Consider the following 14,945-nt stretch of genomic DNA (forward strand, 5'->3'; position numbering starts at 1 on the left):
CATAACAAAATGTTGAAAAAGTAAAGGGGTCTGAATACTTTTCCAATGCACTGTATATATGTCTCAATATATCCTCCTCTTTCATCTCATAGTTATTGAACAAGTTGTCATCATGAACTTCAGGTCACCTCCTGGCTTCAATCCTAGGGGGCAGCAGGCTTACACAGGTTCCGCACATCTGACCTGGACTCCCATTGGAACGAATGTTTGTCCTGCATAGAGGTGAGACCGCTATTGCCCTCTGTCCCCCTCTCTGTCCCCCTCTGTCAGACCCTGTGGTGTTGTGGCACCTTCTCAGACACACATCCGCTCCCCGGGGGCTAGCGTTTGATCACCACCTGCTCGTAGGGCCCAGCCCCAACCCTGAAAGAGAACGCCACACACGTGTTATTATCTAACCAGCCAAAAATCACACCAAACAAGTGAAAGGGTGTTACCGAAAAACTCTTCACAACAAACAATCACATTCTATGAATCACCTATTGTAACGATTGGCCCTTGTGCATTAAAGGGATAGTGCAAGATTTTGACAATTAAGCCCTTTATCTACTTAATGGATACATGTTTTATGCACTATCCCTTTAAATGAAAATCTCGTAGGTTATCTGTTATCAGTGATTCAGTGACAGTGATTGTTGCTAGGAGTGCCTGCTGTTGTGTGTCCCTTATAGTCATTCGATCTCTATGGTGTCACGCACTTTCTGATGCATTAGGTAATAATGTCACCCACCTGGTGTGTTGGCTTCCCAGCGCCGTGCTTCCGCCAGGACCAACAAACAGCCTGAGCCCCTCCTCTGTAACACACACAAACAAGATACTGTCAATCAACGCAAGGTTGCCGCGCTGCTAAAATGGCTCATGGTTGTTTGCTAAGCGATCTAAAAAAAAGTGGCTATTGACGAGCATTCTTTACTGTGAGAGATGCAGGGACTAGAGGGGCTTTACTGTGAGAGGGAAAAGGAGTGGAGGGGCTTTACTGTGAGAGAGACAGGGAGTGGAGGGGCTTTACTGTGAGAGAGACAGGGAGTGGAGGGGCTTTACTGTGAGAGAGACAGGGAGTGGAGGGGCTTTACTGTGAGAGGGAAAAGGAGTGGAGGGGCTTTACTGTGAGAGAGACAGGGAGTGGAGGGGCTTTACTGTGAGAGAGACAGGGAGTGGAGGGGCTTTACTGTGAGAGAGACAGGGAGTGGAGGGGCTTTACTGTGAGAGAGACAGGGACTAGAGGGGCTTTACTGTGAGAGGGAAAAGGAGTGGAGGGGCTTTACTGTGAGAGAGACAGGGAGTGGAGGGGCTTTACTGTGAGAGAGACAGGGAGTGGAGGGGCTTTACTGTGAGAGAGACAGGGAGTTGAGGGGCTTTTAAAGAACTAGAAATGTGTCAACAAATAGCTAATAAAAAAGTCCATATTCTGTTTATATTTCACTAGCTAAAACCAAAACAAGGTAAAGGGGAAGCAAGTGACCATAGCATGGTGAGCATACCCTCAGCGCTGGAGTCCAGCAGGCCGTGGCTGAAGTCTTGGCTCTGGAGGATCTTCTCCACGATGTCGTCAGCGTCTACCCGCGTGGCGTCTACTCTCTTCAGTTGACACTCCACCGAGCTCTGCTTCACTGGATGCCTGAGAGACACACACACAACACACACACACACACACACACACACACACACACACACACACACACACACCACGTATGCACACACAACATACACGCACGCACGCATACACACATGCACGCACGCACACACGCACGTGAGAAAGAAAGCAGGTGTGGATGAGCTGGAGCATTGCCAGCAGCACCATAACAGACTATTATCCTCTTCTGATGATTACATCATGATCCTCCGTTGAAAGGTCAGATATCAGTGAGTGTAAAGATATTACCTGCTGAGTCTCTCCGAGGAGGTGGGGAGATGTTCAGGCACGGGTGAGCAGGGACAGGTGACAGAGACAGGAGGTGTGGAGTGGGCCTCCCTCTCACCCCTCTCAGCCCCTCGGTCCACGCTGGGTTCAGGAATGCTGCTGATGCCCGTGGAGGCGGAGCCCGGTGAGGGGTTCCTCTTGTGTGTGAGCTCTGACAGGCTGGAGGAGCGTGAGTGACCTGAGCTATAGCCTATGGGGAATGAGTAGCCAATATTACGCTCCACACAACAGAGACAGACACTTAATGGGAACAGATTTCACAACCACAAAGATAACTCTGAGGGCAAGGTATGGCTTTTCAGACATTCATACATACTATTCATATCTTATTTAATTAATAATAGGTCATAGCCTTTTCTAATGAACATCTGGTTCAGACGAGGTGTGTGTAGATACCTGAGACTTTGGACTGTTGGCTGGCGTAGCTGGATGTTCTAGAGTGGCCACAGGCTCTCGGCTCATCAGGAACAGACGCACACTTCCCTGGGGGCTCTGAGCAGCACAACGTTAGGACAACATCAACACAACATCAGCACAACATTAGCACTAATGATTACTGATTAACAGGGTTCAATCCTGCCATACTGCCGTAAATCAAATCAAAAGTGTCCAGAGCTGGCGGGATGTGTGTGTGTGTGTACCTGGTACGGGGAGGCAGGGTATGTGTGTGTGTGTGTGTGTACCTGGTATGGGGTGGCAGGGTGTGTGTGTGTGTGTGTGTGTGTGTGTGTGTGTGTACCTGGTATGGGGAGACAGGGTGTGTGTGTGTGTACCTGGTACGGGGAGGCAGGGTGTGTGTGTGTGTGTACCTGGTACGGGGAGGCAGGGTGTGTGTGTGTGTGTGTACCTGGTACAGGAGGCAGGGTGTGTGTGTGTGTGTGTGTGTGTACCTGGTACGGGGAGACAGGGTGTGTGTGTGTGTGTACCTGGTACGGGGAGGCAGGGTGTGTGTGTGTGTGTGTTTGTGTGTACCTGGTACGGGGAGGCAGGGTGTGTGTGTGTGTGTGTGTGTACCTGGTACGGGGAGACAGGGTGTGTGTGTGTGTGTGTGTGTACCTGGTATGGGGAGGCAGGGTGTGTTTGTGTGTGTGTGTGTGTGTGTGTGTACCTGGTACGGAGAGGCAGGGTGTGTGTGTGTACCTGGTACGGGGAGGCAGGGTGTGTGTGTGTGTGTGTGTGTGTGTACCTGGTACGGGGAGGCAGGGTGTGGGTGTGTGTGTGTGTGTGTGTGTGTGTACCTGGTACGGGGAGGCAGGGTGTGTGTGTGTGTACCTGGTACGGGGAGGCAGGGTGTGGGTGTGTCCCCTCCCTTTCTGTCTTCGTAGAGACACTCTGCCTCTGCCTGCTGGATGCCCAGTTTCATGGCTGTGGACGGTGGCCTAAATGGGACACAGGGACATTGACAGTCACATCACCTGCTTTCAGTGACCCTGGCCCACTTTACAATCCAAACCCAACACCCCACCACACCAGTTCCAAACCAATTCCCTACCATGTACGGTTGTTCGTTGGTTTTAGTCTTTCCATTCGTTTGTTCATACGGTCATTTTAAAGTCAGTGGCTAAATTGCATCAATAGATCTTATACAACCATCATGCATACAACCTTTATGGCATAACATGGCCCATCCCTTCCTATTAACAACCTTATCAATGACTGCAAAGTTCTACACTAGTGGACATTAATCATACCCTATGAGAAGTACTGATCTGTAATAAAATCCTAAAAGGTTTTCATGAGCTGTACTTCTGGTTAGCTGAGCTTCTGCTTTCATCTTTAATAACCCCACTTTTACAACACAGGAAACCACCATGTCTCTCACTTCTTCTACAACACAGGAAACCACCACGTCTCTCAGTTATTTCACAACACAGGAAACCACCACGTCTCTCACTTCTTTTACAACACAGGAAACCACCATGTCTCTCACTTCTTTTACAACACAGGAAACCACCACGTCTCTCACTTCTTCTACAACACAGGAAACCACCATGTCTCTCACTTCTTCTACAACACAGGAAACCACCACGTCTCTCACTTCTTCTACAACACAGGAAACCACCATGTCTCTCACTTCTTCTACAACACAGGAAACCACCACGTCTCTCACTTATTTCACAACACAGGATACCACCATGTCTCTCACTTCTTCTACAACACAGGAAACCACCATGTCTCTCACTTCTTTTACAACACAGGAAACCACCATGTCTCTCACTTCTTTTACAACACAGGAAACCACCATGTCTCTCACTTCTTTTACAACACAGGATCCTAGGATGTCTCACTTATTCTACAACACAGGAAACCACCACGTATCTCACTTATTTTACAACACAGGAAACCACCACGTCTCTCACTTCTTTTACAACACAGGAAACCACCACGTCTCTCACTTCTTTTACAACACAGGAAACCACCACGTCTCTCACTTCTTTTACAACACAGGAAACCACCATGTCTCTCACTTATTTTACAACACAGGAAACCACCACGTCTCTCACTTCTTTTACAACACAGGAAACCACCATGTCTCTCACTTATTTTACAACACAGGAAACCACCACGTCTCTCACTTCTTTTACAACACAGGAAACCACCATGTCTCTCACTTCTTCTACAACACAGGAAACCACCACGTCTCTCAGTTCTTTTCTTTTTCTGATGAACGGGGCTAACTCATGAGGGGAGAGGGGGTGGACTAAAATGATGTAGAAGAGACAAAATGAGATACAGGGAGAAGGAGAGAGAGAGACAATGGGAGGAGAGAAAGTTAACGAGAGAGATACAGAGAGGGGGAGAGAGAAAGTTAAAGAGAGAGATACAGAGAGGGGGAGAGAGAAAGTTAAAGAGAGAGATACAGAGAGGGGGAGAGAGAGAAAGTTAAAGAGAGAGATACAGAGAGGGGGGAGAGAGAAAGTTAAAGAGAGAGATACAGAGAGGGGGAGAGAGAAAGTTAAAGAGAGAGATACAGAGAGGGGGGAGAGAGAAAGTTAACGACAGAGATACAGAGAGGGGGGAGAGAGAGAAAGTTAAAGAGAGAGATACAGAGAGGGGGAGAGAGAAAGTTAAAGAGAGAGATACAGAGAGGGGGAGAGAGAAAGTTACAGAGAGAGATACAGAGAGGGGGGAGAGAGAAAGTTAAAGAGAGAGATACAGAGAGGGGGAGAGAGAAAGTTAAAGAGAGAGATACAGAGAGGGGGGAGAGAGAAAGTTAAAGAGAGAGATACAGAGAGGGGGGAGAGAGAGAGATAAAGAGAGGGGAGAGAGATACAGAGAGGGGGGGGAGAGAGAAAGTTAAAGACAGAGATACAGAGAGGGGGGAGAGAGAAAGTTAAAGAGAGCTACAGGAAACCACCATGTCTCTCACTTATTTTACAACACAGGAAACCACCATGTCTCTCACTTCTTTTACAACACAGGAAACCACCATGTCTCTCACTTATTTTACAACACAGGATCCTACGATGTCTCTCACTTCTTTTACAACACAGGAAACCACCGTGTCTCTCACTTCTTTTACAACACAGGATCCTACGATGTCTCTCACTTCTTTTACAACACAGGAAACCACCATGTCTCTCACTTATTCTACAACACAGGAAACCACCACGTCTCTCACTTCTTTTACAACACAGGAAACCACCATGTCTCTCACTTATTTTACAACACAGGATCCTACGATGTCTCTCACTTCTTTTACAACACAGGAAACCACCGTGTCTCTCACTTCTTTTACAACACAGGAACCACGACGTCTCTCACTTCTTTTACAACACAGGAAACCACCATGTCTCTCACTTATTCTACAACACAGGAAACCACCACGTCTCTCACTTCTTTTACAACACAGGAAACCACCATGTCTCTCACTTCTTTTACAACACAGGAAACCACCACGTCTCTCACTTCTTTTACAACACAGGAAACCACCATGTCTCTCACTTCTTTTACAACACAGGAAACCACCATGTCTCTCACTTATTCTACAACACAGGAAACCACCACGTCTCTCACTTCTTTTACAACACAGGAAACCACCATGTCTCTCACTTCTTTTACAACACAGGAAACCACCACGTCTCTCACTTATTTTACAACACAGGAAACCACCATGTCTCTCACTTCTTTTACAACACAGGAAACCACCATTACTCTCACTTATTTTACAACACAGGAAACCACCATGTCTCTCACTTCTTCTACAACACAGGAAACCACCACGTCTCTCACTTCTTTTACAACACAGGAAACCACCACGTCTCTCACTTCTTTTACAACACAGGAAACCACCACGTCTCTCACTTCTTTTACAACACAGGAAACCACCATGTCTCTCACTTCTTCTACAACACAGGAAACCACCACGTCTCTCAGTTCTTTTCTTTTTCTGATGAACGGGGCTAACTCATGAGGGGAGAGGGGGTGGACTAAAATGATGTAGAAGAGACAAAATGAGATACAGGGAGAAGGAGAGAGAGAGACAATGGGAGGAGAGAAAGTTAACGAGAGAGATACAGAGAGGGGGGAGAGAGAAAGTTAAAGAGAGAGATACAGAGAGGGGGAGAGAGAAAGTTAAAGAGAGAGATACAGAGAGGGGGGAGAGAGAGAAAGTTAAAGAGAGAGATACAGAGAGGGGGGAGAGAGAAAGTTAAAGAGAGAGATACAGAGAGGGGGAGAGAGAAAGTTAAAGAGAGAGATACAGAGAGGGGGGAGAGAGAAAGTTAACGACAGAGATACAGAGAGGGGGGAGAGAGAAAGTTAAAGAGAGAGATACAGAGAGGGGGAGAGAGAACGTTAAAGAGAGAGATACAGAGAGGGGGGAGAGAGAAAGTTAAAGAGAGAGATACAGAGAGGGGGAGAGAGAAAGTTAAAGACAGAGATACAGAGAGGGGGGAGAGAGAAAGTTAAAGAGAGAGATACAGAGAGGGGGAGAGAGAAAGTTAAAGAGAGAGATACAGAGAGGGGGAGAGAGAAAGTTAAAGAGAGAGATACAGAGAGGGGGAGAGAGAAAGTTAAAGAGAGAGATACAGAGAGGGGGGAGAGAGAAAGTTAAAGAGAGAGATACAGAGAGGGGGAGAGAGAAAGTTAACGACAGAGATACAGAGAGGGGGGAGAGAGAAAGTTAAAGAGAGAGATACAGAGAGGGGGGAGAGAGAGAAAGTTAAAGAGAGAGATACAGAGAGGGGGGAGAGAGAAAGTTAAAGAGAGAGATACAGAGAGGGGTAGAGAGAAAGTTAAAGAGAGAGATACAGAGAGGGGGAGAGAGAAAGTTAAAGAGAGAGATACAGAGAGGGGGGAGAGAAAGTTAAAGACAGAGATACAGAGAGGGGGAGAGAGAAAGTTAAAGAGAGAGATACAGAGAGGGGGAGAGAGAAAGTTAAAGACAGAGATACAGAGAGGGGGGAGAGAGAAAGTTAAAGAGAGAGATACAGAGAGGGGGGAGAGAGAAAGTTAAAGAGAGAGATACAGAGAGGGGGAGAGAGAAAAGTTAAAGAGAGAGATACAGAGAGGGGGAGAGAGAAAGTTAACGACAGAGATACAGAGAGGGGGAGAGAGAAAGTTAAAGAGAGAGATACAGAGAGGGGGAGAGAGAAAGTTAAAGAGAGAGATACAGAGAGGGGGGAGAGAGAAAGTTAACGACAGAGATACAGAGAGGGGGAGAGAGAAAGTTAAAGAGAGAGATACAGAGAGGGGGGAGAGAGAAAGTTAAAGAGAGAGATACAGAGAGGGGGAGAGAGAAAGTTAAAGAGAGAGATACAGAGAGGGGGAGAGAGAAAGTTAAAGAGATAGATACAGAGAGGGGGAGAGAGAAAGTTAACGACAGAGATACAGAGAGGGGAGAGAGAAAGTTAAAGAGAGAGATACAGAGAGGGGGAGAGAGAGAAAGTTAAAGAGAGAGATACAGAGAGGGGGGAGAGAGAAAGTTAAAGAGAGAGATACAGAGAGGGGGAGAGAGAAAGTTAAAGAGAGAGATACAGAGAGGGGGGAGAGAGAAAGTTAAAGAGAGCTACAGTAGGAGAGAAAGCGAGAGTGACATTATGTGTTGAATGTGAGGAGCTCTGGGTGTGACATCAGTAGTTTTGGAGTGGCTTCTGGTCTCACGATAAAGCCTGGGCTTTCTTTCCACAGAGCTCTGACAATACGTCCAACGCACACGCTGTGTGTGAGTCACATTCTGTAGGACAGCTCAGTAAAAGACACACACATCAGACAATACACACACACACACACACACACACACACACACACACATAGGAGTACTCAGAGACACTCTGGCACTTTATGATTGCATGAAAGTGTTCTCCTGGAATCTCTCCAGTCCACTGCGTTATCAGAGGTCTCAGCCAAGGCAACCCTCCCACACTAACCAACTCAACATTCACTGTGTAAGTGGGGACTGATTCTGAATCCTTTTTACTGGCATCTAGATCCCAGCAGTATATTAGGATCCATTTCCACCCCCTTCCTCCTCTATAGTAAAATGATACCAGGCTCAATTCTACTGAGTACAATGTCCTGAGTCTGTCTGTTTGCTTCTCTGGCTTGTCTTCCTCAGGGACTCAGCGCACTCAGTTACCCCACTCTCCACCACAAACAGACTATAAATGCTCTACAAGGCCCTATAACAGCTCTATAAAGGCTCTATAAGGCTATATAACAGCTCTATAACAGCTCTATAAATGCTCTATAACAGCTCTATAACGGCTCTATAAATGCTCTATAACAGTTCTATAAGCTCTATAAATGCTCTATAACAGCTCTATAACATCTCTATAACGGCTCTATAAATGCTCTATAACGCTCTATAACAGCTCTATAAAGGCTCTATAAATGCTCTATAACGGCTCTATAACAGCTCTATAAGGCTCTATAAAGGCTCTATAACAGCAATAAATGCTCTATAACGGCTCTATAACAGCTCTATAAGGCTCTATAACAGCTCTATAAATGCTCTATAAAGGCTCTATAGAGGCCCTATAAAGGCTCTATAGAGGTTCTATAAAGGCTCTATAAATGCTCTATAACGGCTCTATAAAGGCTCTATAAATGCTCTATAAAGGCTCTATAAAGGCTCTATAAATGCTCTATAACAGCTCTATAAAGGCTCTATAAGGCTCTATAACAGCTCTATAAAGGCTCTATAACAGCTCTATAATGCTTTATAACAGCTCTATAACAGCTCTATAAAGGCTCTATACATTTTCTATAACGGCTACAGCATATTGCATCCACTGTGTAATTCAGACATTAGATAGACTGTCCGTGTTCGAGGAACGGAGTGAGTTCAGTAAAGGTGTGGTGTAATAGCAAGTGTGTGATTCAGACAGAGTCTTTGTGTGTGTGTGTGTGTGTGTGTGTGTGTGTGTGTGTGTGTGTGTGTGTGTGTGTGTGTGTGTGTGTGTGTGTGTGTTCACAGTAAAGGCGTGGCCATCCAAACACACATGTTCTCAACACTGGCAGGAGTGTGTGGGAACGTCATGCTCTTTTTGACTACTGGTCCTGGGCCCACTGTGGCGTTTAGCTCAGAATGTTTTCATTCAGAGCTGAGCTGATCTCAAATCAGTTGTTTCTATCAACAGAGACCAGACAGAATCTGTGGGGAAGTTCTCTTATAACCACCGCTGCATATCTAAACAATAGAACTGTCGCTATTCATGTTCAATGGCAGAAGTTGGTTAGATTGAGTCCACTATATTTGACTTCAAATAATTGATGTGGCACACAAGTTTCACAAAATAACCATAACATTTTAAATAATAATATAATAATAATATATATATCATGATAGTATGACCATTTGTAGATCTACATGGGACTTTCCAAATAGAGAGTGACCTATGCCATTTAGCAGACGCTTTAATCCAAAGCGATTTACGGGACGGCAGTTAGCCCCGTGTTTCTGTGACTCAATAGTTTCTTTCATGTACTCAGAGACAGGAAGCTTAATGCGTAGGGGGTTTCCTCTATGTGTCTGTGCTGCAGACTTCTGTCTGTCAGTCTGTCTTTCTATCACGTCAATGTTTCCTACCTACCTATACTGATTAATTAGCCAAACCTGCATTAATTTCTACAATGCTAATCCTGCAGTTGTAGCATTGATCCAAAATCAGTGGAGTTCCAAAAGTTTTTTGTGATGTAACCCACCGAAAGGATTGAATGAAAAGGGCCATGAAAGAAGGTGCACTTACGTTTTAAAGCAGGGGTCCCCAGACATGAGCTGTGTGCTGATGACAACCTGTGACAGAGGTGACAAAAAACCCATGTCAGCAGGGATCATACACATCCACAGGCCCTATGAGATAGGATGAAGTCGCCCCTTGACACTGATCTAAGGTCAGTTTCGCCTTTTCCCCTTTACCGTTTCAGGTTAGTATTTAGGGTAGGTAAGCTGATCCTAGACCTGTGTCTAAGTGCAACTTCTACCCGAAGAATGTACAACATCCATTCCCAGTGTCACAGGTGCTTCTCCTATATTACAGGCTCAGACCTGCCTGTCTTCATGTACATGTCAGAGCAGTTGCATCATTAGGATACCTCATCCTGAACTGTCCTGAGTGATATTACATCCCTAGTTACTGACTGATTAGACATACACACTAGTAAACATATGGTGACAACCGAGCATTCGCTTTCTCCCAATGTGTGCCAATACTTGGCTATCACTCACGCGGTTCCCTTTCTGTCCTTTTCCTCATGACCACTCATTAGTAACAGGCTGGATAGCTGAAGGTGTATAGGCTAGTCAGTGTATTTCTTTGGATTTTCACCTATCCAGTCCTTTCAGATCAGTGGTCCCGGTGTAGACAGGCAGGGCAACCCATTCTAGAGTAGTAGGACAGACAGTCCCATACTGTAGCTTCCTGAAGGGAGTTGTGGAATGGCGTGAATGTTCTGGAGGCCTGTCTAACCGTGAACTGTACCTTGAGTATGGAGTTGTCCTGTCTGGTGTTCTTGGTGTCGTAACCCTCTAGTAGACATCGCCGCGTGGTGCTGCCAGAGCCAGCAAACTCTGACAGGTTCAGGTCTGCAAAACCCAGCTACAGAGGAGAGAACAGATATGTTCAGGTTTATGGAAACAGCTTGGCAACAGAGCCTCAGTTCCATAGAGTTCTAATACAGAGCACTCTGTTGTAGCAGTAGACCCAGAGCCTGCTGATAACAATCACAAACATAAGAAGCTATTGTAATGGGCAAAAACGAGGAAGTATTTCCCTTTTAAGAATGAGTCATGCGGTACTAGTGACTTCATTCTTTAGTGATAGCACTCACATCGGTAGCCATGAAGTGCTTTGAAAGGCTGGTCATGGCTCACATCAACACCATCATCCCGGAAACCCTAGACCCACTCCAATTCGCATACCGCCCCAACAGATCCACAGATGACGCAATCTCAATCGCAGTCCTCACTGCCCTTTCCCACCTGGACAAAAGGAACACCTATGTGAGAATGCTGTTCATTGACTACAGCTCAGTGCTCAACACCATAGTGCCCTCCAAGCTCATCACTAAGCTCAGGACCCTGGGACTAAACACCTCCCTCTGCAACTGGATCCTGGACTTCCTGACGGGCCGCCCCCAGGTTGTAAGGGTAGGCAACAACACATCTGCCACGCTGACCCTCAACACGTTGGCCCCTCAGGGGTGTGTACTTAGTCCCCTCCTGTACTCCCTGTTCACCCATGACTGCGTGGCCAAGCACGACTCCAACACCATCATTAAGTTTGCTGACGACACATCAGTGGTAGGCCTGATCACCGCCGACGATGAGACAGCCTATAGGGAGGAGGTCAGAGACCTGGCAGTGTGGTGCCAGGTCAACAACCTCTCCCTCAATGTGAGCAAGACAAAGGAGATAATCGTGGACTACAGGAAAAGGAGGGCCGAACAGGGCCCCATTAACATCGACGGGGCTGTAGTGGAGCGGGTCGAGAGTTTCAAGTTCCATGGTGTCCACATCACCAACAAACTATCATGGTCCAAACACACCAAGGCAGTAGTGAAGAGGGCACGACAACACCTCTTCCCTCAGGAGAATTAAAAGATTTGGCATGGGTCCCCAGATCCTCAGATCCTGACCGGTTGCATCACCGCCTGGTATGGCAACTGCTCGGCATTCGACCGTAAGGTGCTACAGAGGGTAGTGCGTACGGCCCAGTACATTACTGGGGCCAAGCTTCTTGCCATCCAGGACCTATATACTAGGCGGTGTCAGAGGAAGGCCCAAAAAATAGTCAAAGACTCCAGTCACCCAAGTCATAGACTGTTCTCTCTGCTACCGCACGGCAAGCAGTACCGGAACGCCAAGTCTAGGTCCAAAAGGCTCCTTAACAGCTTCTATCCCCAAGCCATAAGACTGCTGAACAATTAATCAAATGGCCAACCGGACTATTTACATTGACCCTGTTTATTATCTATGTATAGTCACTTTATCCATACCTACATGTACAAATTACCTCGACTAACCTGTACCCGCGCACATTGACTCCGTATCGGTACCCCCTGTATATAGCCTCGTTATTGTTCTGTAATTTTATAGTGTTATTTTTTATTTTATTTTTTACTTTAGTTTATTTAGTAAATATTTTCTTAACTCTATTTATTGAACTGCATTGTTGGTTAAGGGCTTGTAAGTAAGCATTTTACGGTAAGGTCTACACCTGTTATATTTGGCCCATGTGACAAATAACATTTGATTTGATTTGTCACTAGCTAGGTTTCCATCCAATTGGCGACAGATTTACATGCGAACATTCAAAAATCTGCATTAAGAAAATATGTGCATTTTCTCACCAGTGGTGTGTTTCCACCAAACTGACTGCGTGAAAGTTGTTGTTCTCACCACAGCTCTTTTTATACAGTATGACATTACTTGCATAAAAACTGTGGATGGAAATGTGGTTAGTGACTATGAATTCAAAAGCAAAATATTACCTTTGCAAAGGTCTTTCCACCCTTCATTTCCTAATAACAGATAAGGGAAAAGTAGTTATCAATCCAATATGACTATCTTTGTGTGTAACAACAACTAAGCTACAGCTACACTTTTGTCAAAACACACTTGCGACTTGCGGTAAAGGTGTCAGTGATTAACATATCCTGTAGTAGACCTATTAGTAGACTGTTCTAGAATCTACAGTAGTAGTAGTAGACCTATTAGTAGACTGTTCTAGAATCTACAGTAGTAGTAGTAGACCTATTAGTAGACTGTTCTAGAATCTACAGTAATAGTGGTAGACCTATTAGTAGACTGTTCTAGAATCCACAGTAGTAGTGGTAGACCTATTAGTAGACTGTTCTGGGATCTACAGTAGTAGTGGTAGACCTATTAGTAGACTGTTCTAGAATCTACAGTAGTAGTGGTAGACCTATTAGTAGACTGTTCTAGAATCTACAGTAGTAGTAGTAGACCTATTAGTAGACTGTTCTAGAATCTACAGTAGTAGTAGTAGACCTATTAGTAGACTGTTCTAGAATCTACAGTAGTAGTAGTAGACCTATTAGTAGACTGTTCTAGAATCTACAGTAGTAGTGGTAGACCTATTAGTAGACTGTTCTAGAATCTACAGTAGTAGTAGTAGACTGTTCTAGAATCTACAGTAGTAGTAGTAGACCTATTAGTAGACTGTTCAAGAATCTACAGTAGTAGTGGTAGACCTATTAGTAGACTGTTCTAGAATCCACAGTAGTAGTGGTAGACCTATTAGTAGACTGTTCTGGGATCTACAGTAGTAGTGGTAGACCTATTAGTAGACTGTTCTAGAATCTACAGTAGTAATAGTAGACCTATTAGTAGACAGTTCTATAATCTACAGTAGTAGTGGTAGACCTATTAGTAGACTGTTCTAGAATCTACAGTAGTAGTGGTAGACCTATTAGTAGACTGTTCTAGAATCTACAGTAGTAGTGGTAGACCTATTAGTAGACTGTTCTAGAATCTACAGTAGTAGTGGTAGACCTATTAGTAGACTGTTCTAGAATGTACAGTAGTAGTGGTAGACCTATTAGTAGACTGTTCTAGAATCTACAGTAGTAGTGGTAGACCTATTAGTAGACTGTTCTAGAATCTACAGTAGTAGTAGTAGTAGTAGTAGACTGTTCTAGAATCTACAGTAGTAGTGGTAGACCTATTAGTAGACTGTTCTAGAATCTACAGTAGTAGTGGTAGACCTATTAGTAGACTGTTCTAGAATCTACAGTAGTAGTAGTAGACCTATTAGTAGACTGTTCTAGAATCTACAGTAGTAGTGGTAGACCTATTAGTAGACTGTTCTAGAATCTACAGTAGTAGTAGTAGACCTATTAGTAGACTGTTCTAGAATCTACAGTAGTAGTGGTAGACCTATTAGTAGACTGTTCTAGAATCTACAGTAGTAGTGGTAGACCTATTAGTAGACTGTTCTGGAATCTACAGTAGTAGTAATAGACCTATATGTAGTAGTTTACCTATTCTTGTAGGCAGTTAAACTTGACATAGCTTTCATAGCTTTGACAGCGTTGCTGTAGTGAGTCCTGTACCTTGCGCACAGACACCCGGCACACACAGGGGTCCAGTACTCCTGTCCGAGCGTTGGCACTCATCTTACACAGGAAGGAGAACCTCTTCCTCCAGCGCACACAGTTAGCCTGGACCTGCTCCCTGGAGAATACACACATACATAACTTATAGCAATATAACCCAAAGACTGAAAACACACAGATCATGTATAGACAAAACGTTTCAAATAAATAGCTTCTAATTTTAGTTTACTTCCTGAATTGACTGCCTTCAGTTTGAATTAAGTCCAATCCTGATAACACACACGCACGCACACATACACACAGAGTTGATTGGAATGTTTAGCTACACTACACATTAATCCCTAGATCTGACTCATGGCTAAGATAAATCTATGTCAATAAAGACGCCACAGTTAATGACAAGATCCTGTGTGCTGTTCTCATTAATGGGTGTGACAGTTGCGTCAAAGAACATAAATGCCCTCAAGGTAGAAGAACACAAACTCTCCCATGCTCTAAGTAT

The 14,945-nt window shown here is 44.9% G+C and overlaps 1 protein-coding gene across 1 annotated transcript in view; it reads right to left on the reverse strand.

Annotated features, from left to right (window-relative positions):
• LOC121535470 (protein FAM102B-like) overlaps nucleotides 1–14,945 on the reverse strand; it is a 19,180-nt gene continuing 4,235 nt past the window's right edge. The window contains exons 2-11 of the mRNA XM_041842577.1: nucleotides 14,441–14,561; nucleotides 12,857–12,886; nucleotides 10,846–10,962; nucleotides 10,114–10,160; nucleotides 3,194–3,300; nucleotides 2,318–2,413; nucleotides 1,883–2,111; nucleotides 1,482–1,618; nucleotides 731–794; nucleotides 1–363 (exon numbers count right to left, since the gene is read on the reverse strand). Coding sequence (XP_041698511.1) covers nucleotides 321–363; nucleotides 731–794; nucleotides 1,482–1,618; nucleotides 1,883–2,111; nucleotides 2,318–2,413; nucleotides 3,194–3,300; nucleotides 10,114–10,160; nucleotides 10,846–10,962; nucleotides 12,857–12,886; nucleotides 14,441–14,561 — 991 coding nt within the window. The 3' untranslated portion in view covers nucleotides 1–320. The remainder of the gene's footprint in view (nucleotides 364–730; nucleotides 795–1,481; nucleotides 1,619–1,882; nucleotides 2,112–2,317; nucleotides 2,414–3,193; nucleotides 3,301–10,113; nucleotides 10,161–10,845; nucleotides 10,963–12,856; nucleotides 12,887–14,440; nucleotides 14,562–14,945) is intronic.

The sequence above is a fragment of the Coregonus clupeaformis genome, chromosome 21 (assembly GCF_020615455.1).
Source record: "Coregonus clupeaformis isolate EN_2021a chromosome 21, ASM2061545v1, whole genome shotgun sequence".
Classification (NCBI taxonomy): domain Eukaryota; kingdom Metazoa; phylum Chordata; class Actinopteri; order Salmoniformes; family Salmonidae; genus Coregonus; species Coregonus clupeaformis.